This window comes from Toxorhynchites rutilus, chromosome 2 (assembly GCF_029784135.1).
Source record: "Toxorhynchites rutilus septentrionalis strain SRP chromosome 2, ASM2978413v1, whole genome shotgun sequence".
Lineage (NCBI taxonomy): Eukaryota > Metazoa > Arthropoda > Insecta > Diptera > Culicidae > Toxorhynchites > Toxorhynchites rutilus.
The window spans coordinates 223,346,267-223,372,700 of NC_073745.1; the positions used below are offsets into that span (position 1 = coordinate 223,346,267).

The window sequence follows — 26,434 nt, forward strand, 5'->3', positions numbered from 1 at the left end:
TGAATCTTAATGAATGGAAAGAGGCGTTTCTGCAGGCACTCTTCCTTATAAATTACTGAGTCCATTGTCTTGTTTGTGACGTGAACCTCGGTTTTCTGTCCACAGATGCAAATCCCTGGCCAAATCAAGAACTTCCTGGCAAGGGGCCTGGCCGGGTAAGGGAGTAAAAAGTGTCCCCAAACCAAATCACAAATATTGTATAGGATATTTAATAAGAAATTTTGGTAGTTTATTTGAACCCCTATGTGGTTTAACATAGGATCTATAGTGAAAAACGTACTTTTTCATTTATTTCACGCCATCCTCAAAAGCTTCGAGATTAAAAGTTGAAAAAAATATTGAATGTACATCTTACTACGGTGTATCAAGAAAAATTATCAAAAATTGAAATTTTTTATTTTTTTTTTGGGTTAAGAGATTCAGTACTACTCTGATTCACATTTAAATGTGTTCCCACGGCTTTTCTAGATATATGTGATTTTTTTTCAGTTTTTTTCAGTGTTGCGCGGTACAAAAAAATTTTTTTTTATATTTCCAACGGGTCTGGCTGAGTAAGGGAGTAAAAAGTACCCCAAAACCAAATCACCAACTGCATGGAAATTTGAGTCCTTATATGATACACCATTAGATCTATGGTGAAAAATGCAAGTACGTTTTTCACTATAGATCCTATGTTAAACCACATAGGGGTTCAAATAAACCGCCAAAATTTCTTATTTGATATCCTATACAATATTTGCCATACAGCTGGTGATTTGGTTCGGGGGCACTTTTTACTCCCTTACCCGGCCAGGCCCTTTATCAGTGAAAACGAATTTAAATTCGCTGGGACATCTTCTCTGGCAGTGACCTTATAGAATTTTAGGCCTGGGAACTGTCCAAAATCCATCTTCATGTACGTTTCGTAAGCCATCAACATGCATCCTTTGTACTTCCTCAAAACCTTGTTGTACAACTTTCGAGCGCGAAATTACTCATACGGATTCTTCAGATGGTACTACCAAACTAGCGTTGGCAGAAAACATTTCATCTTCGGAAGAAAAAAAGTGGTTTTATGCTTGCTGAAGGATGAAATGAACAAATAAAAGCACCTTTTGACTTAGGATTACGTCTTTCGGAAACATATTGGGGTACATTTTAAAAATCGAAAACCGAGCACATCGTGAAAATTGCCCAATTTCAAACGCTTATTGCTCAGTCATTTCATGATGGATTGATGAAATTTTTATGTGAATCGATTTTGGCACTGCATAAAATTTTTTTATATTGAACAAAATAATATAAGTCATTAAACTAACTATCAAACAATTGAAAAATCTCAACCCCTATCCTAACGAGAACGGGTCGTTAGGTTTAAGCTGTTTGTTTTTGTGTGTTCATTTTCACCCAAGAAAAGTTTGTACGGCGGGAAAAATTGGAAATGTGAAGAAATATTAGAAAAAGTGATTTCCCATATCCTCTACATCTCGTATATTATACAGGGTGGGCCATTTAAAGTGGAAGTATCTGGCAACCCCATAACTTTTGACAGAGATGTCAGATTAACAAATGTCATACCGCGTTGGAAGCGTCATTTCAGTACAATTTTAACCATGGAACAATACACACCTAAACAACGCGCTGAAATTGTTCAGCTGTACATTCAAAATAACTTCTCAATTGTGTTAACTAAACGTGCGTGGAAAAATAAAAATAAAGTTAAAACATCGCCTGGAGACAACACTATATGTCGATTATATGCCAAATTTATATCGTCTGGTAGTATTGGTAATGCCAGTCATCTGTCCAGACAACGACCAAGACGTTTCGACGAGAATATTGATGCCGTTCGAGCCAGTGTTGCAGAGACTCCATCGACATCAGGTCGCCATCGTTCGCAAGAGTTAGGCATCGCTCGAACCACTCTCCGACGCATAATGAATTGGACAATTACTGGTTCCAACAGGACGGCGCTACATGCCATACAGCGGCTGCCACAACCAAATTATTGCGCGAAATGTTCCCCGGAAGATTAATATCGAAAAACGGCGATTATGACTGGCCACCGAGATCACCTGATTTGACGCCTCCTGACTTTTTTTTATGGGGATATTTAAAATCCAAGGTATACACTGGTAAACCAAGGACCCTGGCTGCGCTGAAAGACAATATCCGACAAGAAATTGCTGCCATATCGGCCGAAACATTGGGCAAAGTGATGGAAAATGCCGAAAAAGGGCACATTTTGTGGTCAAGGCCAGAGGCGGTCATTTACGAGATATCATAATCAAAAAGTAGTTAGAACAAATCTCCTTGGACCAAAATAAATGAATTTCAAAAAAAAAAATTTAAAATTCCACTTCTTTACTTTGCTATTGCAAAAACAAATCCTTCCACTTTAAATGGCCCACCCTGTAGGTGTTGTTAGTCCAATTAAAATTCGCATTGGGTTGAATAAACACTCAGAAAGTAAAAATTATAAAAGGAAATTACCTTTTCCCTTTCAAATATGTTTTCTCTATATTAAAGTAACAAGTTTTTACTGATGAGAAAAATTGATAATTGTGTTCGGTATTGGTAATTATCTAATATTGCATTGGTGAGTTTTTTTTTCTTTATTCCATCCATACATAACACAGGAGGCATCCCGTCTAGGAGGCGGTTTTCATCATATCTCGTTCCACTTCTGCTTCTTCTATCTGGTACTCATCATCCAACGACTGTTTACCATCCTTCTATCGTCATCACTCGGTAAACACTGGTGAAGTGAACAAACAATATCGAACAGCCAAACAAAACGGCCCGTTTCAGGGCCACCAAATCATTATAGAAGAGTGTACCGATATAATCCAAAATCAACGAATAACTAACGAATCCAAAATCAACGGAACGGAATCCTACGTCAACTATGCGGTCGTGTCTCAGACACAACCCTCCTGTGACTTTTTTAAAAGTATTATCTCTTTGCGGTCGTTTGTCTTATTATAATTATAATTTTATACTTTATTCAGCCAAGTATCAATTTAGATTTTTTTGTTAACGAATCGTAATCAGCCCTATTCTGTTTATTTTTTTTATCTTCGCTTATTTTTCGTCGGCCTATTTCCCCCATTTTAGTGCCAATCACCGACATCAGGGAGGCGACTCCACCTGTCCCTACCTATCAGACTCAACAACTCATGAACCGGGCCAACTTCTTTTACTTCCCCTTCGAAGGAAGACGTAACCAGAGATTTTTCGCCTCAGAAAATCCCAACGACGCCAGCTGGGATTGAACCCAGGCCGGGCCCTATTCTGTATTCCGACCAATTTCCAATTTCGTTCGAAACCGTTATTTGGTTCGAGTTATAATTTCGCATTCCCTATTTCGAACGTTTCGCCCATTCAATGTTCGAAGAGAAACATATCGAACGTAAAGCAAAAACAACTCGAACGGAATACAGAATGGAATTTTATCAAGTCGTTCAAAATATTTCGAATCGATCGAAATACAGAATAGGGGTGAATGTCTGGTGAACCTGTTTACAATTTAATATGGTGCTTCTATGGATAATGGATAACGGTACTCAGTATAATTAGCGAGAAAACATAAGAGGATAGTCACGATGCTGAATAGCTACGATAAATCGGATACAACAGTTTTACTAAAAAGGATGAAACGAGTCGGCACCGTCCACGAGTTATTCAAATTTTATTTTGAACTACGATATGAATAGGGGAGGAGTACCAAAATCTGTACGAAAGTTGGTGGAATGTCTTGTAAGTTAATGGCCTTTATTCGAGAGACTTTCAGCTGTAGGCTGGTTCGCAAGACTTTATTCTCGGGTGATATACACGAAGAATTATGAAATACTAGCTGACCCGGCAAACGTTGTTCTGCCATTAAAATAATTTCTAGTGAAAATTTTGGCTGTTAAATAAAAATAACCAAATTTTAATCCATAATATAAATTCATTATCAGACAAATTAGAAGATGTTTCTCCACTTGCAGATAATGCGCTACTCTGTTACATAGAACACATATTTGATACGGGGGAACGGATTTATCTTTATATTTTTTGTTTGTTGTTGAGTCGAACGGGTTATAGAATGCAAATTTGGGATACTTTCGGGTAATTCTGACTCTGAATAAAAATATGTATATGCGATAATCCTCACTTTTCCCATTCAACTGAATACATCCAGTAACATGTTGGACGGAATACGTGTAATGTTGTAATATGTGCTTCATTTTTTGTTCGATCAAACATGCTGTAATCTCATGATAATAAATTGCGTTTTGGCCTGGTAATGGTAAAGGCTGTGTTGGCGTTGCTCAGGATAGCGTCGCGCAAGTGAATGTATTCTTCCTCATGACGCTTCTGTTGATTGTGTCGTAGGAATTGCAGTCGTTCGCTTTCTACCTTTGTGTAAACCTTAAATTGTCGGCACAAGTCACGACGTCGTAGTACGACGATGTGCTGACCGCGTCAAATCAGCATACTGTGGTGGGATTTCGTTGAAATGTTGTTGTAATGTAATGTTTCTGAAATATCCGTGGTGACCCATCAGAGCGGCTGGGAGATTTATCATCAAAGACATTACATCTGACTTGCACCATGGTTACACATATTGTAAACCTTGTCATTCAGAATACAAATGTGTGTTTATTGGCTAGAAAATTTGTACTAAGTACCAAGCACAGCACCGTCGAGTTCCATAATAGTCTTCAAGCTGAAATATATATTTTTCTGTGTTTTTCAACCTTTTGATTTCAATTTAGTCATTCATAATCCGCGGTGACCTCGGTGAACTCTATTCTGCGGATAATCGGGGTTCTACTGCACTAATAAAAATGATATAAATAATGCTGCGTTGAGACGGCGAACGTTCGGAACGTTAGTACTTTTGAAGTAAAAGATGGAGACTGTTGTTATTTCTTCGAACCACCATTTCACGCTTCGTTTTGCAGTCGCCTACCCTGATTCCTGCAATGTGTTTAGCCACATGCACATTCGATCTAGAGATGGGCAAACCGTTCAGGAACGGTACGAAAGAACTAGTTCGCCGAAAAGAGTGAACGAAGGTCGTTCTTTTACATAGAACGGTAGTTCACTCCTCGAACTGATTCTCAAAGAACGGTTTGCGAGTGTACTGTTTGAGAGCGAACTTATGGAGAGTGAACTGTTTGTGAACGAACGAACTGTTTGCGAGTGAACTGTATGGGAAAGAAGTTCTTTCCCATACAGTTCACGCTTTCAAAGAACTGATTAAGAGTGAACTGTTTGAGAACGAAGTGTTTGTTGCGGGCAAACTGTCGAGTGCAGCTGAACTGATTTGTGCTGGACGGAATAGATTAATATAACGAGAACGTCTGTTAGAAAAGTAATACAATATTGTCATTTATGAGCAAAACGCATTATTTTGTTAATGTGTACTCAATTTTGGGTTAGAAATTGAATTAGATTTTCGTAGTTTTAAAGGCAAAGCTATATATTTTCAATTTCATGTATTCTTTCAATTTCGCGTAATATTAATATACTTCCTGATTATCGGAAAAAAAACTGGGGTAATTCATGAATTAGGTAAACATGAAATCTCATAGTGAGGGCAAGTTGAGAAAAAAGTTTTTTCGTTGCTTTCAATCCATTGTTTGGCCTATATGATCTTACATGGAACCTGTGTGTTGTCCAAACAGAAAATATGAAAAATTGCACTTATTTTGTTCGCATTAAATTATTACATATACTTTTGTCGGCCGATAAACATATTTTCACATACAGTTTACGACTTTTGAAGAAGAAGTACCTTATCTTTCTCCACTAAATTTCAAAAATATAAATCTCATACGTAAACTATCCATTCCAACGATATCAATGAATAGCTGTCTGTTCATGTTGGGTTTCAGCTAACTTTGTATGTTGTTCTTAATACCGCTGGACGAAAGAGCGAAAGAACGGTTCAAAAGAACTGATTCAATTAGATGAACGGTTAGTGACTGAACCGTTCATCAAAGAGAACTGTTTTGCCCATCTCTGATTTGATCTACTCACATGCTCTCCAGTCGGTGTTTTATCAGGATTGATTGTCAGCTTGTCATATTGTCCGAGCATGTGTGATTTGAAAAAACTAAATAAATCATGGTGCTCATTCAATATAGCTTCCAGCACACCCTCGATGCGGCTGGCTTCAGGTAAATTGAAGTTACTTGCGCATGTGCAGACGAAATTTCGATGAAGGGGACGTAACGCCATCCGTCATTGAAAAACGTAAATAAATTCGTTCTGTTTGAAAAACGAACGATGGTTAAATTATTTGGATATTGTTCATTTGAAAATACCAAATTCGCAATTGAAAATAGGAGATGAGGATGAAAATTTTAGGGTTATCTGTATTATTTGAAGCTAACTTTAAGAAAAAATACAAAATTATTATTATTCAAAACAAACAAATCAGCATAGGCACACCTTTATCTGTGTTAAATATACGGTAATTGGTAACCTAGAGGTATGATATATAGTTTAGGACCTATTCTCGAACTTGTCAGATGAAAATTAATCAACAAAGATAATCGGTTTTAGAAAAAAATATTATCAACGTTACGTCAATCAAGGCCCGAGGAATACATTTCCTTTATGTTTGTGATTGAATTTAATAAATCTTAATTTTTGAACCATACAGTACATTTGAACAATAAGTTCGTAACGCTTCATCATAATCAAAATCATAACAAAATCATAAGCTTTCCAAAAAAATATATATATAAAAAATATAGTCCCCTTGATCCTGAAAACATGTAAACTATAAAAATGCAATCAAGAATTACAAATACAAAATCCAATTTTTCGTCAGTGTAATATTCTAAAGCTTCAATTTGATATGTCGATCATCTGAATCGGTCCAGTAGTTCCAAAGTAATGATTTTTTGAAAAAGGTCATTTTTAATAAAAAAGGAAAAAAAATCGGACCTTCTCTAGTACTTCACAAGAAAACAGCAAATAAAATAGTTAAAATAACTACAAAACTGGAAAATTCACGATGCTTGTTTTTTACGGAGTTTGCTAACGCAAACATTTTGTCATTGGCTTGATAGTCACTTTTTTTCAAATGCTTATTATTATAAATGATAGGCTGCATCGATACTTGTAAATGATGTTTAAATATAGCCTGTACCCCAAAGAATGTCAGGGTTTTCATTATACAATTATTTATAACATGAAAGTTTAGTAAATTTACATTTAAAAATGAAGTGTTCGGAATTTGTGACAAAACGGTACCAATATTGGCTAACAGGATTGGAGAGTTTTCACATCTCATTTCACAGGATTGTGTAAACAGAACAATGGAAATATAAGGGACATTACAATGGAAATTTCTTTCAAGTAGACGAAATCGTACAAATCGAAGACTTCTTGGAACGATTATAAGTAGTACAAAGGTTTATTCAGGTTTTTTTATTCCATAAAATAGATAATTGCCATAATCCTCGTTGCTGCTTGCTGCGTAATACAATAGCAACAGTACACTTACAGTACTCCGATGATGAATCCGACGGCTGAATCCGTCAAATTCACAGGTCGCCTCTGCTTATATTGTTTTAAAGTTCAAACAAAAGTAAAACAAACCCTACTCGGCCCATTTCTTTGTCATGATTTCACTTGGGAGTGCGTGGTACAAAATACTGTATAAACACATGTGTCCCCTGTTTGGTGCAATGTTTGATTAGTTTTTCATGTATCCTACACAAAAGCAGTCTAATAAAGTCCTCTCACATGATTCTGAAAATTCGCGGCTATTTCCATTCTCTGGTGAATTGATCACACAAGAAGATCTAATGTTGCTGGCTGGAGTACCTATGTTTCTCTTGAAATTTAGAATTTTTTGGATCGGATCGAAAATTCGTTGAATTGTGGTAGAAAGTAAACGTATTCCAAATACTGTTTGAAAAATAAGCATTCACAAAATGCAGTCAGTTGAGCTTCTAAAAATATACAATTTTTTAAATTGCAAAAAAAAAACAGTTTTCTGATCCATCCGCTAAAACAAATGAACACTGACGATTGAATTTAAGAAAAAATACATAGAAAGTACGTGAATTAGAAAATTACTACAGAGAATTGTGTTTTGATCAACCAAAAGCATCCTCGGGCTACTTGCAAGGCCCTTGAAGTCTACATACCTTATCTTTTCCTATTTTTATATTGTATTCAGTTTTAATAATTGCTGGTATATGAATGTTTGTGGAAGATGTTAAGCTCACAGACCAACGGCCTAATTTTGGAGTGTTGAAATGATAATGGCACATTCGCACATAGGAAAAAAACTAAAGAAATGCAATCACCAGTCTTGTCAGGATGCATGCTATAAAACAGAACACTACAGCCGACTTTACTTTCGCGTGTCTCGTTTTATTGCTTCTATTGTATTAACATGCTTGTGGCATTATCATTCATTAGCGAATTTTTACTACTTGCGTACCCTGCAGTAGGAGAGAAGAATACTTCGTCATGTAACTATTAAACGCAAATTTTTATGCAATGTGTCTGTTTTTTTTAGATTTTGTCCCTATGTACGTCAGATTGCGTACAAAAAGAAATGCAACTTAAAATAACTCCGCCCAAAAAGAAGTCATGAATGAATTTGGTATCGTTACAATATAATTTGGGAGTCTTCGCGAAATACTTGTTCCGATTATAGTCTAACTGAATTGTTCTGTCGCACTGCGTTTCTACTCAATTCATTATAATCTACGATTAACAGATTCGAGTATTTCAAACCTAGAACTTATTCAATTGAAGTTTCTCTATATATTGACTGTAACTGTGTAGAAATTTTAATTACCTGTTGAGATACAATCAAATCGTTACTGATTGAATATGAGAAGGTGGACATCGTGTCTGGTCACTATCTGAATGTTATTCTGATTATCCAGGGAATAGTGCCATCGTATAATGCTACCTTTTTCCTAATCTAAATTCAACTTCAAAAACTGGGCTCCGTGTAAGTCTTTGTTCATCGTTTAATTTCAGTAAAATATGTGTTTTATTATCAAAATTAGACCTATACATAAAAGAGAGTGTATATATCTTATTCCTTACAAAGTATAAAATAATTTATTAGATTTTAAAGTGCCCCTCATCTTACGGTGAGGATCGATCTCAAGAAGTTTTTTATCTGCGTCTAGTATTTCGAGAAAAATAAAGTCTAACCAACTTACAATTTAATCACATCTCGTTTCTGAGCTACTGCTGCTTTTCCGTTGCCATCCAGAAAGAGTTTACAATGCTTTCATATTTCCTTTCGCTGCATCTCCAGCCATCTTTAACTGTCCTTCTCTCCAGGGAAGGAAGCATGAGCAAAAAAGTGTACGGGTACGTGTGTTTGCAATGACATTATAAATGTTCAACTTACGTATGTGTGTTTTCTTCACGTAAACAGTGGCAAGTGATAGAAATCGAAGCCCCTATAGCCGCGTGCCGCCAGCCAGATGTAAACCACGTGATACGCTCCGGGGACGAAGCAGATGAATCCGGCAACGAAGAAAACGGCAGCCTGGGATCCGTTGTGGGGCTCAGCAATGGCGTACGCTCCCATCGCGATCAAGCCGGTTCCAATGACTAGTAGTGTTACGGCAGCCAGCACGGTTCGCCAGTTTTCACGCACTTTCGGATGGCGCCAGCAGTAGGTGTACGTATCATTCGAGGACAGATTGCCGTACTCCTGTATCAACGAATCGCTATCCCTAGAGGTGGTATCATCGGTGTATTTTAGAGTCCTAGATATATGATTTTGAATGTTTGCGCACCATAGCACCCAAAAAGCAGAGGAAGAAATGGGAAAGAAGAAAGAGAAGAAAACCAGATTCTAGAATCACTTATCCGTCGTGGGAGGCGTTCTGGGATCTGCTGGTTCTTTCTCGATGCAAGAACGGCAGTGTTGTGGTGTTTATACTAGGTTTGAACTACTTATCAATTAATCAGAACAATCGTACAATAAAAAAAACCTCCTTTTTTCATATGTATTTAATTAAATCTACAGAGTTATACTTTGGTCAAGATGGAGTATGATAAAAATATACAGTGAAAATGCAGTATAATGTGATGTTCGAAATAATAGCAGCGTAACTAATCATTGCGTTACGTGTTAGTGGGATTGTTATTCAAATCATTTATTCATTCGTCGTTTGTCAATTAGGTATCCTTCCCCAATAGATAATTTTTTTAACTATTCTAAGAATAGCACCGTCGACAAAAAAATATTTGTTTCATAAAAATTTCGAATATTCTCTTCTAAGCAGTGTGTATGTACTGTGGAATAAGATGTATACCATAAATGCATCGTTTCTTCTAATTTTTAGAATATTTGTAAATCTCTGAGATTTCACATCAACATACAAAGTGTGTCAATTAAGTTCCGGGACTTAAATTTATCTGTAAGAGGTTCATTTCACCTGATCAAAATATTGCTGGAGAATATTACCTCAATGTTATTTTAGCATTCGATGGCCAGTGATTGTATCCTAAACTCGTTTTCTCTTTTCCAAAAATTGAGGCAAAATTATACACATTTTTTAAGATATCAAGGCCATTAAAACCGAATAGTTGAAATTTCATTGTACGAACAACTATTCTATGGAACCAACTTCCCGTTGCTATCAAAAGTATTCCGTCCCTAAGAAGGTTCCATCTTGAGTGTCTTGGTTAGCTTAATGGAAGGAATTAGTTATATACTAGTATTAGTTGTATTATGTATACTTTAGTTGTAGAATGAACTTGTTAGTATTATCTTGCTTCGTTGTATTATGTATACTTTAGTTGTAGAATAAACTTGTTAGTATGATCTTGCTTCGCACAAATATGCAACCAATTGTAGAAATTGAAAAGGGGTAATCCTTAATCTACAAGTATTTATAAATGAAAATATTTATAAATAAATGAAACGAAATAAATGAAATGAAATGAAATCATTCCTCAATTTGAGATACAAACACGGCATTTGCTATTAAATCGATGTGGAAAGTGTATTGAAGCTGAAGAAACTACTTTTTGATTACTAAAATTAAAAAAATACTTTAATAATCCCCAGAAATAAGTGAAATACTTTCAAGAAGAATTCGGAGAACGCTACGATTGTCAACTGATTCGGATGAATCAGACAAATAAGACAGTGCACAGTGGTCAGACTTTGATTTACTAAGAACCAATGATAAATTTGTAGGATCTCCGGGTCCATACATATTTACCAAAGATACACAGAGCGTCGAGGATATCGTAGCAGCCATTCCATGCCAAACTGATATAGTGGTTCTCAGATTTTCGTGAAAAGTGGTAGTTTTGTTCTTAATCGAAATCTGTTAGACCCGTATTTTTTTTTCAGATTCAGAGACATTTTATCATTTTTACATTTTTCCGACAACAACAATAAACCTGATAATGCTGACTGACCTTTTAAAGTGCAGCGGATACAGTAGAACCCCGATTATCCGCGAGCGGATGATCCGCAGTGCGGCTTATTCGTGGGACAGCGAGCTCCATAGTAAATTTTTAGGCCTTCTCGGGATTTGTCAGTGAGTGGTAGACTCATGCTCTTTGTTTTGGTCATGTCTTTCACATTATCTGACCCCTGGTGTACACGACCTCATAGATGGATAGTTTAATCATTTCTTTATTGCTAAAACATAATTTCCATGCTGAAATATCTTTTTTTCTGTTCTACTGCAATTGATTTTTCCAAAAAAATTTGCCTGAAAATTTTAAACTGAGAGTCAAAAAATCTCAATTGATGAAGAAATTATGGCGTAGATGTTTATTTTTAAGGTTTACAATCCGTCGAAAATTACGAATTATGGCATATTCATTCGGATGCTATGTGATTCGATTACGGAATACATTTTTTCATTCAAGATCTATTCCGGCGTTGGACAGCCTTTAGCAAAAACAGTGACACGGAACTATTGACACCATCTTATGAAAAGTGGCACCACCTCTACATGGATAATTATTACAACAGTGTAGAACTTGCAGAAAATTTACACGAAAAGAAAATTCGAGTTTGCGGAGCTATGCGGTAAAATATAGAATTTTTGGAAAATTACAGCGCGCGTATGTAAGTGTATTTCAGAGCTTCGAAAACTGAAACGATACGAATGATCTCTACCATACATAATGCTACTTTGACAAACACTCAAAGAAAATGTAGCAAAACCAATAATATAATAGAAAAAAAATAACCCGAAAGTGTATTGGACTACAACAAATACATGAAAGGAGTGGATCAGGCAGATCAATATTTGATATTTATATACACCCATACCTCGCTATACGGCCGCTCTTAATACGGCATTTCGCTATAACGGCCCTCTTCAATTAAGGCACGTTTTCGATTTATGGCCTAAAATGTTTCGCTATAACGGCGTGAAAATCGGAGTTAACAAAAAAAAAATGTTGATGTCAAATGTCTTCAAATTGCACGAACAAAATTTTTTATCTAAAATTGTCTCTTAGGGTGGTCCAAAAAATCCATTTTTTCGCATTTTTGCCAAAAATGACTTTTTCAAAAATTCATAACTTTTGAACCACTGGACCAATTCAGATGTTCGATATATTAAATTAAAGCCAATTTGCTGGTCTTTTTTGGAAATATAGTATAGTTGCAGAAAATGTTTTTGTTGTAATTTTTTTTTATCCAAAATATATATTTTTATAAAGGCTCATATGGCGTCAACCTGACGGGGCCGGGAGTTCAATATTTCGACAATGTTTGCCTTATAACTATGTAAGCAATATGTAACCGATTACTCGCGGTTGGCTCGAGGTTAGTATTACAAGTGTTTTCGTAATTGTGATGTTGCTGTCTCCAATGCTCTGTACCTGTGCCCGACACGGAATACTTCCTATTGGGATGCAGCTGACCATTAATCAGCAACGCCCCCTAGTCTGTACCCCATATCTAGCGTGGTGCGTCTTCTCGACTCGAGGAATCCAGGATAAAATGGTCACTAGCGTTATAATTGATTGTATTCAATGTAGTTTATAGTTTTCATGGTCTCGGGACCAAAGGCGCTATATATTTTTATATTTTTTTCTGGAAAGCTGAGGATTTTTCAAATAACATGTCTCGAAACCAGGGAAGCGTTTTTTTCGTTTTTGAGTTATGATTTTCAAATTTAACCGATGGTCCAAAAAATATTTTTTTCCTATTTTCCCAAAAATGCCTTTTTACAAAAATTTATTCCTTTTGATTCCTTTGACCAATCGACGAACTATAGATGGTCGACGTATCAAATTAAAGCCTATTAGCTAGTCTTTTTTTCAAATAACACACTTGCCAATTAATTGGATTATAGTCACATACATCCAGTCTAGTCGCATAGAAATATTGAACGAAAACCGAAAACATGTTAACTTTAAAAAATCATCACTTAAAAAGGAAAAATAGCACCTCTCTGGTATTTGGATATATTATGTGGAAAAAAAACCTCAGCCTTCAGGAAAAAATACAAAAAAATATGGCGCCCGTGATCCCGAAACGATGTAAGCTATAAAAAAACATATATAAACAATAATTACGAAAACAAAATCCTTTTTTATTCAGAGTGCAATATTTTTCGAAACAAGACTAGCTCATTGGCTTTAATTTGATATGTCGATCGTCTGAATCGGTCCAGTAGATCAAAAGTTATGATTTTTTGTAGTGGAATAAATGGGGAACAAATGATTTTTCGCCTCTCATACAAACATACAAACAGGGCAAGCTAAATAAAACCGTTTAAAAACAAATAGGGGTAGTGAGGGCAAAGTAGTCCCCTGTACTGCAGTGGAGCTGTCACATGTCAAAAAAAAATAAAAACAAAAATCGCTCTCTCGGTAGCCATTCGGCCGTAGTTCTGTGCGCATGGTATCTAAGAAATTTCTCGTGAAATTTAGTTTATTCAATCTGATATATTGGACAAATCATCAGTTTGGACGACTGTTCACATATTCTAGGAGAAGTGAACAGATATTTTGTTCAATTCAGCGATTATTTCGCATAGAAATTACATTTTTGTTTCGGGGCAAAGTGGTCAGTAGAGGATTACTACTGACAATGTTCTGTTTTTAAATGCTGATATACCTTACCTGCTTTTAAAACGGTCCCTTTCGTGGTTTTGACCAGGAAAAATATGCCACCCTTGCATTTTTTCGCAAGTGTAATATTTTTCCAAAACAAGACTAGCTCATTGACTTTCATCCAGAATCTCTCAGGAGGTGATAGACGATCACATTTGATGAGAAAAATCCCTTTACGCATATGTTCGAATTTCAACAATGACAGAGTTATAGACCCTTTTTTTGTTTCGGACTCTGTTGCCTTAAACTGGCTCTACACTAAAAAGTACGCTACTTAAGACGATTCTGATGAAATTTAGTAGGATTTAAATAACATTTTCGAATTGAGAAACATAAAAGTTAGTTATTTTGTGTTAATGTGTGTTACGGACAGCTGAGGCTTATCGCGAATCGAGTTAGAGATCCATAAGATAAGCACTATTTGAGATTATATTTAGAAAAGACCTCCAAGCGAGGTATAGAAACGTTTAGAAAGGACCAATGTAAGGCAATTAAAAGATGTAAGAGCTCAAGTGTTTTGTTAGGCTAGAAAACGCTTGTAGTTCGAAATTATTGCCGGTCATAAATTCAGAATGGACGAATATTTAAATAGCGTCCGGTAAACAATTTAATGCATGCATCATTTAGGATGCATTTTTATTACCCTTTTCCATCCCTAGCTGCGCTCAGCCAGATACACCAGCAGGGTGTAATAAAATAAAAGGATGTTATTTAGAGCGAAGGATGGAAAGGGGAAATCCAAGAATAAGATAGGCGCACCGACGAGGTGCTATAAACTTAAGGTATTTTCTTAGGGTAGTGCAGCCGTCTCAGACTGCACGTTACCATACGCTAGAAGAAGGGACAAGGAAGGTAGATGATCTAAACGAAACCGATATGTTATCGGTTTTCAAGAGAGAGAGAGGAGATGTTCCTCGTCAATCTTAGTTTAAGGAACCATGTATATATTGTGAAACTTTTGAATAAATTTTTTAGTATTGTAACAGAACTCACGCGAAAGCGTTAAAATTTTTCTTTCAATAGAGAAATTTTTCATGGTGGCTCCAGAGAGGAGCAAGTTTTTCCTTTTATTTAAGTACAAAATGTGTTAATTTGCGAACTCTTCTCGGCAGTGGATGCCAGAGGTGATGTTCGTGAAATCTTCTCAGCAGTGAATGCGAGAAGTGTGAATTTGTGAATTCTCAAAGGCAGTGGATGCCTAAAAAGTGCATTTCTTTCGTGAATTTTATCAAAAGGCAGTGGATGCCTAAAAAGTGTATTCGTTTCGCGAATTTTCCTAAGGCAGTGGATGCCTAAAGAGTGTATTATTTTCGCGAACTTTCCTAAGGCAGTGGATGCCTAAAGAGTGTATTATTTTCGCGAACTTTCCTAAGGCAGTGGATGCCTAAAGAGTGTATTATTTTCGCGAACTTTCCTAAGGCAGTGGATGCCTAAAGAGTGTATTCTTTTCGCGAACTTTCCTAAGGCAGTGGATGCCTAAAGAGTGTATTCGTTTCGCGAACTTTACTAAAGCAGTGGATGCTATATACACACATAAATATATGTTAATTCAAGTACCAGAAGGCAGTTATTATAAATATGACCAACTGCCGCAGCAGCACGTGGTCGTGGAGTTAGAAGCAAGAGGTAGCAGCAGTATCCTCGGCACAATCGGAGAGACCATCGCTAGAGATACCAGGAACTGTCAACCAGCGGAACCAGAAGCAAGCGGTGGCATTAGATGCAGCAGCACCAGCATTGGCACTATCAGAAGTGACAAGAACAATCCGAGCCAGAAGGTTTGGACCACTCAAGAACCAGTCGGCACCAGCAGCAGCAGTAGTATCCCAGCACCAGATGAGTTAATCGAAAAACAGGTATAGAATTAATCTATATTAAGAATTATAGGGGTTGCGATAGCAACCATGGGAGTTTTTAAAATAGGGGCCAAGAGAGCAAAGAAATGATAAAGGAATAAATTCGTACGGTCAAGTGAGCCAACATTAAAATATAAACAATAAAATTAGTAGGAATATGGAAAACACATACAAGATGATTACCACTAAATACTTCACACGTAATGTGAAGGGTCACTGTCACCTATGTCACGAGTCTGATGAGGAACAGATGATTTATTGTTGCGAGTGTGAGCGATGGTTCCACTTGAGTTGCACTAATCTAAAGCAAGCCCCTCTAACGGGTGATCGGTGGATCTGTGTCAAATGCACAGATCTAGAATATAATTATTCGAAGAAAGTGCGAATAAGTGACTTAATAGGAATACTCGCTACTAGCATATATCCTAGTGGGTGGGGAAATTATTATAAGGAGGATATGCCAACCAAGCCGCCTCCATTTAGGGTAATTAGTGAATTGCATAGGCGAGTAAATGGCAATTCTGAATCTGAGTTTAGAAACTCAGAGGAATGCCATCAATTAAAAATGCCTCCTCCTTGGAATCCTGATCTAGTTGATTGCAGGAGGAAAGGTAATGATTCAGATGACAAAGTATTTGAATCATCTAAAGTAACCAGATTAATTGCACCTCCTCCGTGGAACCCTAAGTTGGCTAGGTATATGAGGAGGAAAAATGACAATTCATCTGAGTCAGAAGATTCAGATGATGAAGACAAACTTGAAGTGATACAAGTTGAAATGAATGAAAAACTAGGAGATGTTAGTCCTCAGAGCGGTGAAGATGGCTGCTCATTCCCAGTGAGGAAAGAGCCATTTAAAACCATATCAGTCGCAAAACGCGAATCTGATTATGAGAATAGTTTGCCCGCAATAGGCAAAACGGGTATCATCACAGATGTATGGGCTGTGATAGAAGAAAATACGAAAACCTCCACAGAAAGAGGAATTATGGCGGAAAAGAAAAAACCATGCGTGATGCATGAAGTCAGGGCGGATGAGATATCTGCAAATAAAGAAATAGCGGATTCCAATAATGGAAACGCTAAAAATTTTAAGATAGAAAAACTATCTATCAACCTTCAGGATCCAGAATGGGAAAGGCCAGCTACTGGATTAATTAAGAATTCTGTTGCAACACTGATTGTTGAACAGAAAATAAAATACCCAACTGAAAAACGGTTTGAAGAAATAGAACCACCTGTAGCAGTAGAGGAAGTAGTCCTCAGAAATAGAACAAAAATATTAGCAAAATTTTATTTGAAGACGAAAGCCTGGCGTGAAGGTTTTAAAAAATTCCTTAGAAGTGCAAAGTTCATCCCAAAAATTGGGAGCCAATGTAAAACCAAAAGTGTTATCATCAAGATGGATGATTCATCACAAGATGCTAACATACAATTTGAAAACTCAACAAATATAGAGATTTGTGTTATTGAGCCTCCGAGGAAGGTAGCGCCAGAAATAACACCAAAGGAATTGTTTATAAATGAATCTTCATTTCTTCCAAGGAGAAATAATTCCCACAATAGAAAATCATATTCAGTCGATAATTATAGTATTGGAAATCTCGATAAATACTGTACCCCAGATTACCAGTATCCTCGACGTCGTATCAAAAACGACTTCCACTCTGTAACCGCGAGTTACACTATTGTACCATCATTAACGAAATATGATGAATATTCTATTTTGCAAAATTTGTGACATGTTGACAATATTTAGTCATAGGGCAACACATATAAAATAATGCGATCGTTATAGTTAAAAGCCATAGATTCGTATAAAATAGGACTACTTATAACCAAAAAAAATTATGGCTCTGAATAACTTTCAAATCTTTAGAAGACTGTTTCCTAAGTATTAGGGGCGTCTATTTACCTGTATGACAACGAGAGCAATACATCTTGAGTTAGCGCAAGATATGAGTTCGGATTCTTTCATTATATGTTTCCGCAATTTGCAAAATTATGGCCCAGATAGGGAAATTATTACCGTAGATCAAAACTATAAACTCTCTAATATAGAGGTTGGAAAGTTTGTTTTTCAACGTTTGTAATATGTTGATATTCTTTATATCTATATAAAGTATAGAAAATCTTAAGCTTGATAAAATATAAAGACGAAAATCTTAAAATGGAAATTTAACAAAACTGTTAACTGAATTAATTAGAAAATATTTTTAGGCAAATGATTTGCTTGAAGTTCAGCAAGTGAGCTGCTGAAAGACTTTAATACAATTTAAGATACAATTGTTTCGTTATAAAATGGACCCAATAAAATGATAACTTGTAAGGTCCAAAATATCAATTAGAGCAAAAAAGAAGAGACTGTCTGGTCAAGCGTCAAGCATTTGGAATGCTCAAAACATTACTCTGATGGGTTAAAAGTATAGCAAGTATTCTGCTGAAAAATATACATTGACCACTAAAGAAAAAATTATGGCGCAGCAAGTGATATGCTGAAGCCAGTTTCTATACGAATGATTGGCTCAAAGCTCAGTAAGTGAATTGCTGAAAGGAGCGATATCAACTGTAAATTAGTTGATGGTAGAAAAAATTAAAAATACAGCTATGAAGAATTTGGAAGACTGATTTGTTAGCAAGTGGATTGCTTAACCTTCAGCAAGTGATTTGCTGAAGGGGTCAAAACCAAAAGTTTCTTTTTTAAGCAAGTGAATTGCTTAAAACTCAGCAAGTGGATTGCTGAGAGTAACAACATCACCAGTAAGTCGGTTGATGAAATACAGCATGTGAGATGCTGAAGAAAGATTTTTTAAACAAGTGGTTTGCGAAGCTCAGCATGTGAGTTGCTGAGAATATGATCAATGCATTATTCAAATGAATATTAGAAGCATAGCTTCCAGTCTTAACTGAGGGAAAGATTGGAGATGGTTAACTATACAATGTAGATGACATTATGAGTTATTTGAATACAAGTAACAGGAAAAAAAATTGAATGAAATTTTTAAATGTATTTCAAAGTATATCACACTATGAGAGCATGAGTTGCATGCATAAAGAAAACGACTTGAAAAAGTTTATGTGAGCTACGATCAGTCGTATTATATGATTAGTCGGAACAGTTACATGAGAACTGAGGCTTTAAAATTGGATTTAGTATTCAGAGACAAACTTTAATGTTAATACTTGCTGAAGGAACGGTAATTGTACTACCAAAAGATTAGCACATTGACTAATTATTTCAAAAGGATGTTTTGAGAAAAACAATATCAGCAATGTAACAAGACAACTAGCAAAGGGATGTTGGATTCAAGATTCCTTTCTTGGCAACGAGATAACTTAGCATTAAAATAGAACGTTGTGTTTGATGAAAGAAAATCTTATAAGAGAAAAGAAAATGTAATTTGCATTTCCTTTAATGGAAAATATTATATAACACTGAACCTCAATGAATAATTTTCCAAAAAGAAACTTGAAGTTAGTTTATATAATTAACGGTTATATCAAATTACTAGTGAGAGCAATTATTCGAAATTTACGAATGTTTACGATTAGTTTGCATAACTGTATGCAGAATAAAAATGAAACAAAAAATACTATTATTAATAAAACAAATAATAAGTTATGTTTTCTAGTATAAACTTGTAAGTGTAAGTGTAAGGAAAAGATAATAATGTGAGTGAAATCAAATCACACAATAAAACACAGAATAAAGCGATACAGCTACAGATGGAAATATGTTCAAGCAAATGTATATGATTTAGAACATGTAGAACGACTATCAAAAATTTAAATTAAAATGTAGAAAAGAATGATAATACTGAAGAATTTGGTAAATCTATGTAGTAGATTTACGGAGTCCGGAATGTTACGGACAGCTGAGGCTTATCGCGAATCGAGTTAGAGATCCATAAGATAAGCACTATTTGAGATTATATTTAGAAAAGACCTCCAAGCGAGGTATAGAAACGTTTAGAAAGGACCAATGTAAGGCAATTAAAAGATGTAAGAGCTCAAGTGTTTTGTTAGGCTAGAAAACGCTTGTAGTTCGAAATTATTGCCGGTCATAAATTCAGAATGGACGAATATTTAAATAGCGTCCGGTAAACAATTTAATGCATGCATCATTTAGGATGCATTTTTATTACCCTTTTCCATCCCTAGCTGCGCTCAGCCAGATACACCAGCAGGGTGTAATAAAATAAAAGGATGTTATTTAGAGCGAAGGATGGAAAGGGGAAATCCAAGAATAAGATAGGCGCACCGACGAGGTGCTATAAACTTAAGGTATTTTCTTAGGGTAGTGCAGCCGTCTCAGACTGCACGTTACCATACGCTAGAAGAAGGGACAAGGAAGGTAGATGATCTAAACGAAACCGATATGTTATCGGTTTTCAAGAGAGAGAGAGGAGATGTTCCTCGTCAATCTTAGTTTAAGGAACCATGTATATATTGTGAAACTTTTGAATAAATTTTTTAGTATTGTAACAGAACTCACGCGAAAGCGTTAAAATTTTTCTTTCAATAGAGAAATTTTTCAATGTGTTATTATTAATTTTATCCCAACAAATCACATTAAACTTGATTGTTTCTATTAATTAAACTGGAGATCTCTACCCGCTATAAAATTTGTTCTTTGACACCCAACAGCTATCCTTCTTGATTTCGCTGCAATATCGATTTAATTATTTTGTTTATCTTTTTTTTTTTTTGGAGCAGGTGAAAGCCCATTTTAATTTGCAAAAAGGTTTTTTCTAAATTGGGCATAAAACCTGCTTATTTTTGTGTCAACAGATTACAATAATCCAAATGACACCATTTTTAATCCTAACAAAGAAACAGCTTATTCTATTTTAACTCTAGACACTAGTTTACAAAACAAATGACAATATTACAAACTATTATGCACTTCAAAGTAACAAAATAATAATTTAACATAAACGAGAGTACAATTTTGAGGACTGAGCGAGGTAAATTAAAATCAAAAACACTGTAACATTGATTAAAAATCCTACACATACTATTAACAGGTTCATTTCTACCATAATTGGTTCGAGCAACAGAGAGGCGAAGAAAGTTGTGGAAGCGAAAATTACGACGACGAATGTCTATATTAAGGCTACTGAATAGATCGCAGCAATCGATATTCGAGAGCAGTAGAGCTGAAAGAAATATGGCTTTAGCTATACACGACGCAAGGATAACAGTTCAAGTCCTATATGGTTGCAACGATCTTCAATTACTTCAAAAATTTAAGTAAAATCTTTAAAAGTCACAACTTTTACTTCACTGTACTGATAATAGTTGCTTAAATTTCACCTTAACATTGAAAAGTTACATTTTTCCTCGAAATAAGTCATATTTGAAATATAAAAAAAAAAATTTTAAACTAAAAAAATCATATATAATACACATTGGATGTGATCAAAAGCGTATTAGGAAGGGGAGAGCAGACACTGAAAGAGGGAGGGGCTGAATTCCGAACAAATACATGTATAATTTCCCCTTTCATATAAAAAACACAAGCCTTCATCAAAATTTGGTCGTTATATAGTCACAAACGATCTTAAACAACTTGGTCTGATCATAACAAGTAGAGAAAAAATCATCGTAGCCACATTGGTTGCGCGTTCGCTTACTAAGCGATCGATCGTGAGTTCGTAACTCAGGGCCCTCAATGGACCATCTTTGTGTTGTTGTAGAAAAACTACGTCCAAAAACCATCATCAGTAAATTTTTCATCGATGGTGTATTGGATCAGAATGTTTACTTGAATACCCTAAAGAAAAACATGAAGCAAAGTGTGAACAAAATGAGATTCAATCGAGGATTCAAGTTTTCCCAAACAATGACCCTAAGCACAAGTCACACATAGTTCGCACATGGTTACATTATAATTGCTCAAAAGTTATTCTACCCAATCTCCCAGCATCAAACCCAGTTAAAAAATATGGAAGTTATATGTGTATGAAAACCAGAAACCACCAAATTTCTAAAAATAACGGTTTTAAAAACCACTTGATCAAAAAATGGACGGATATTCCTTCCGAGTACACCAAAAAACTCGTAGATAACGGCTAAAGACATCTAAAGATAGTTTCAATGAACAAGGGATACCATACTAATGATGGAATCCTGAGATTGATCAACGCCTTATGAATCGAGTTGAAATTTCAACCAGAGTACGATTATGGATTTGAGTCAATTTTCATACATTCGCACATACTTTCGCAATTCTTAGAGAAATAAAATCCATTATTCTGAAAACATATAGCAAACCTTTTAATTTTCATATGACACTATGACTTCATCTAAATAGAATGTTCCGAAACCTTGTTTTCGACTTTCAAAAGGGAAAAAGACCTACTGGTGGAGTTCGACTACGAGTTTGTATCACTGTATATCGTTTTCCATGAGAATGTAGGAGTACCCTCAAAGTAACCATCAGTAAACAGTTACCGTCATCGGGTATCATTTGGTCATTACTCCCGTAAAAAGTCACAAAGCTGGTGATAAGGCTTAGGACCAATCCATCTAACACTTAACAGATTTTTTAGTTTAGACTTGTTATTTTTTTGAAAACAAAATAATTAAATTTAAAAAAGAATTAAAAAAGCAAAGTTTTACCTGATATTTCTTGTTCAGAAGCTGAAGATAAATGAGACATAAAAAAGTTACAGATATTTTGGTGTTATTACATTATCCGAACACTTCATTCTTTCTTAATTGTTTTTTGATTACCGATTGACTGTTCTGATTGCATTAGATATATATTTCTATAAACTTAATTCAAATAAGTATTCGATAGAATATAGTGTACTATATCTATATCTGAAACATATTCCCCTAAAAGGTTGTTATACTAATCCATACATAATCGATATTTAGAATAATTACGAATTAACTAATTATACTATGTCAAAATTTGTATCATCATTAACAACACTGCCGATATTTTGAAGAATAAACCCATCACCATCAGATACCGAAACCAAGTATTTAATTATCTCCAAGCAAGCATATATAATAACTACGTCCGCTGTTTACCTTTGATCGTGATGTACCCGTATGGACACATCATCCGGGGATCGGGCTTTTGCTCTCATCGGCGTCGATATGACCGTCGACCCGTAGACCTTAATCACTTCGTCGGTTTCCTCTTCAAACGCGTCGTGAATCGAAAATCGTTTGCTGGCATCCTTCCCGTTGCCGGTTCCAATACCACGACCATTTCCGGTGGAATTCATTGCCAATCGCGGGGCTAACGTCCTAGCAGAATCACTCGGTATTGCCCTCTAGCACACAAAGAGGACCGAATCCTGACCGTAATTGCAATATTTTTACTTCTACACAAAAACCACAGCGCTATTTATCGCTTCACGAACGGTACAGAACACCCAAACATGTACATATTTTCTTTATTCCTACCAATGAACAACTAGTGAGCACTTGAATGGACGTATATTGACAAATGAAATTGCGTAAAGTTTATCGTTTGGCTAGCCACTAGTCTACAGGAGTAAAACAAACGCTAATTTATTGCGATTTATTGTTCATTTTCTTCGCAAAAACCGACTATGATAAAAACACGGAGTGTTTTTGTTCCTTTCGCTTAGTTTTTGACACTGTTGACAGTGAGGCATGATGTCAAAAATCAGTTCGACGCGTTCCTCGATTTTTGATCGATAATACGATAAATGAATGTTCGTACACATGCGGAAAAATATAGATGTGCTAACTTTGTGATTTGATAGGGTATTAGAGGCGAATAAACTGAAAAGTTTAAAGCCTCTTTAATTCAACATCATCATCATCATTTGAAAGGGTTTGGAGAAAGAAATTATATTCTGGATTTTCGAATACCAGAATTGTTATGGTTTTTTTGGAGATTCATTTTCAAATCATTAATCTCTGACAGCAATGATTAGGAATGATAAGAAATTAGAATCATAAGAAATTTCAAAATTGAGGGGCAAGGGGTGTAAGTGACTTGATCGATTTCTCTTCATCAACTTTGAACCGCACCTGGGTACTAGATTTTGGGGATGCAGAATGCTTCAAAAAAATCAATAAAAAATCTGGATGCAGGGGACATCAACAAGTACTCCGCCATTCAGCATACACCATATACAGATAGCTTTAATGGCATTATCGAAGCTTTGTAACTGCAGAGAAGCATATGTACAGGAAAGACACTGCTCAGAATCCCATCCATAGAGTTGCTGTAAAGCTTAAGGCCCAGGAACTTTTCCTAGTCAAAAACGCCAGAAATTGGCAGATGAGTTCTTAGGACATATGATATGCAAATACATCGAGCTTGATGTATCCACCGTCAGATTCAGGAAGCAGGGAGCGATATACCTGGGTCATGCGGATAAAATCAAATTGGTTGTCAAAAAGAATCCAATAGGAATGTCATAAGAGATCCAATAATCAGGTGGGGAAAAAAGTGTTACTTTTCTTATAATAATTCACTATATAAAGAAAGTATTGCTATTAAATGTATTTTTGAAAAAAATGTTTCATTTAAAAAAAAGCTGCTTCAGGTCTTGTTCTCACTGCAGCGGGGCATCAGCGTGGCTTGGGTGGGGCATGTGACGCTTACGATTAATCGTGTGTGTTCACACCAGGCTGACGTGTCGTGAGCGTGGTTTTGACGTGTGGCTGGCGTGCAAACGAAAACCATTCACGCCGGCGATATTTGTACTTCTCCGCTTCTCTCTAGCATATCTTTGTTTGTAGTAGTGACATAATTTAAATTTTTTTGTTTTTTTTTTATATTTTACGTTTTTCACCCTCCGAGTTTTTAGCCGGATACGTCCAATGATGTTGGAATATTGAAAAATAAACAAATTCTTATTCTTTCATTCAAAAACACACATTGACAATTTGCATAGAACACGTCGTCATGATATTTTAATTCACTCACATTACACCGTGCCAGCAATGTGAGTGAATTAAAATATCATGACGAGAAGTGAACACGCCCCACTCACGCTACGTTAACGCCCCGCTGCAGTGAGAACATGGCCCTATGCTGTATTTATGAAACCCCACAGGAGCGTTTCCATAAAACGATACGGGCAGCGTTTCACCACCAGCTCGTTTTCAGTTTGTTTTAATTATTCTTCTGCTATATGTTTGCCCTGAGACAGTACATGTAAACTTCTGTCACCCAAATCGTTGTTTCGTTAGTAAGATCAGTTTCTCCAGCTTCTGATTCAATGATTTTGTATATTTCTTTTTTTCGGCTTCAATAATGCGCGGAGCTTGCTTGAACTTGATAAACTCATAGTTGTATGCATCCTGCAAATCCTGAGCGGTTTGCTTCAATGCTTCCGAGTTCAAATCAAGTTTTCCGACTTACAGTAGTTTCACCTGCATTTCTCCGTTTCCTTATGAATTTCATTATTTGATTTGAAGCTGTTTTCGAGATTGATAGCCTGCGTTCATAATTCTTCTGGAATACTGAAACAACGTTTGGAACCCGTATATGGTAGTACATGAAGAACGCATTGAGTTAGTCCAGAAACAGTTTCTCTTATTTGCAATCCGTAAGTTGAACTGGACCTCATTTTTCCACTTCCTTCCTATGAAGCACGCTACATGCTCATAAACATCCAATCACTAAAGGAACGTCGTAAATTTGCAATGCTTTCTTTTGTTAATGATCTAATTTCGTAAAGAGTATAATCAGCTGAATTACTAGAAAAAATAAATTTCTATGTACCTGGGCGACAACTAAGAACACGCAATTTGTTTCTAACGAAAAATTTCCAGAATAAATCGCATGATGCGTATATACAATCAGCGCTGCGAATTAATTAACACAACAATGAATAAAAAACAGCTAAAAAGAAACATGTACCGTAGAAATAATGTTTAACTTAAGAAAACATTATAACATTAATATCTGAGTGTGTAGTCTACATTTGTTCGACGAAAATGAATAAATATATAAAATAGAAAAATGAATGAATAATATAAATATATTCAATTGGATCCCTCTTACCTCAAAGTTGGCTTCAAGTGGTGTCGATGTCTTAGTTATCACCGGAAGCCTCTCCACCAGGACACCAGCAAAAATACCCATTTTTCTCGGTGGATAATGAGATTTGGATTTGGACGAATTCAATCTCTTCTGAAAAACCTGTCACTGGAATCCGATCGAGTCAGAATTACCCGAACGGATTTAAATTTGTATTCCTGAAATTCGATCGAATCTAATGCATATGTCGATTGTGAAAACGAAATATAACAATATACACTTTAGTAGAAATTTTTGTTCGCGTGATTTTGTAGAAACTCTTATGTAGTTCAAATTATGCTAGTTTGAAAACTTTAAAATTAACTCACAGCTTCAATAAATGCTGTTGGCCGCTCGCTGGCTCGAACAATACTGGAAAACAAATCGCATATGACCATCCGGTGAGTTCTGCCTCGGCGATACGTTACTTGCTTTACAGTCGATAGATGCTAATCGATTGGATCAGTGTCTTGTTTTAGCCGCTACG

At 35.8% G+C, this 26,434-nt stretch overlaps 1 protein-coding gene and 1 pseudogene across 2 annotated transcripts; both read right to left on the reverse strand.

The window, feature by feature from the left end:
- Positions 1–7,368: 7,368 nt before the first annotated feature.
- On the reverse strand, positions 7,369–23,553 carry LOC129769072 (transmembrane protein 134). Of its 2 annotated transcripts, none has more exons than XM_055771087.1 (2): positions 22,968–23,553; positions 7,369–9,701 (listed from the first exon to the last, which is right to left on the reverse strand). In XM_055771087.1, exons 1-2 carry the CDS (start codon positions 23,165–23,167, stop codon positions 9,386–9,388), a joined length of 516 nt encoding a protein of 171 aa, XP_055627062.1. In that variant the 5' UTR covers positions 23,168–23,553; the 3' UTR covers positions 7,369–9,385. The 2 variants fall into 2 exon arrangements, with proteins under 2 accessions (XP_055627062.1, XP_055627061.1); XM_055771086.1 differs by having other exon boundaries at positions 7,369–9,734.
- Positions 23,554–24,917: 1,364 nt separating this feature from the next.
- Positions 24,918–26,013, reverse strand: LOC129766698 (39S ribosomal protein L46, mitochondrial-like; annotated as a pseudogene).
- Positions 26,014–26,434: the final 421 nt, after the last annotated feature.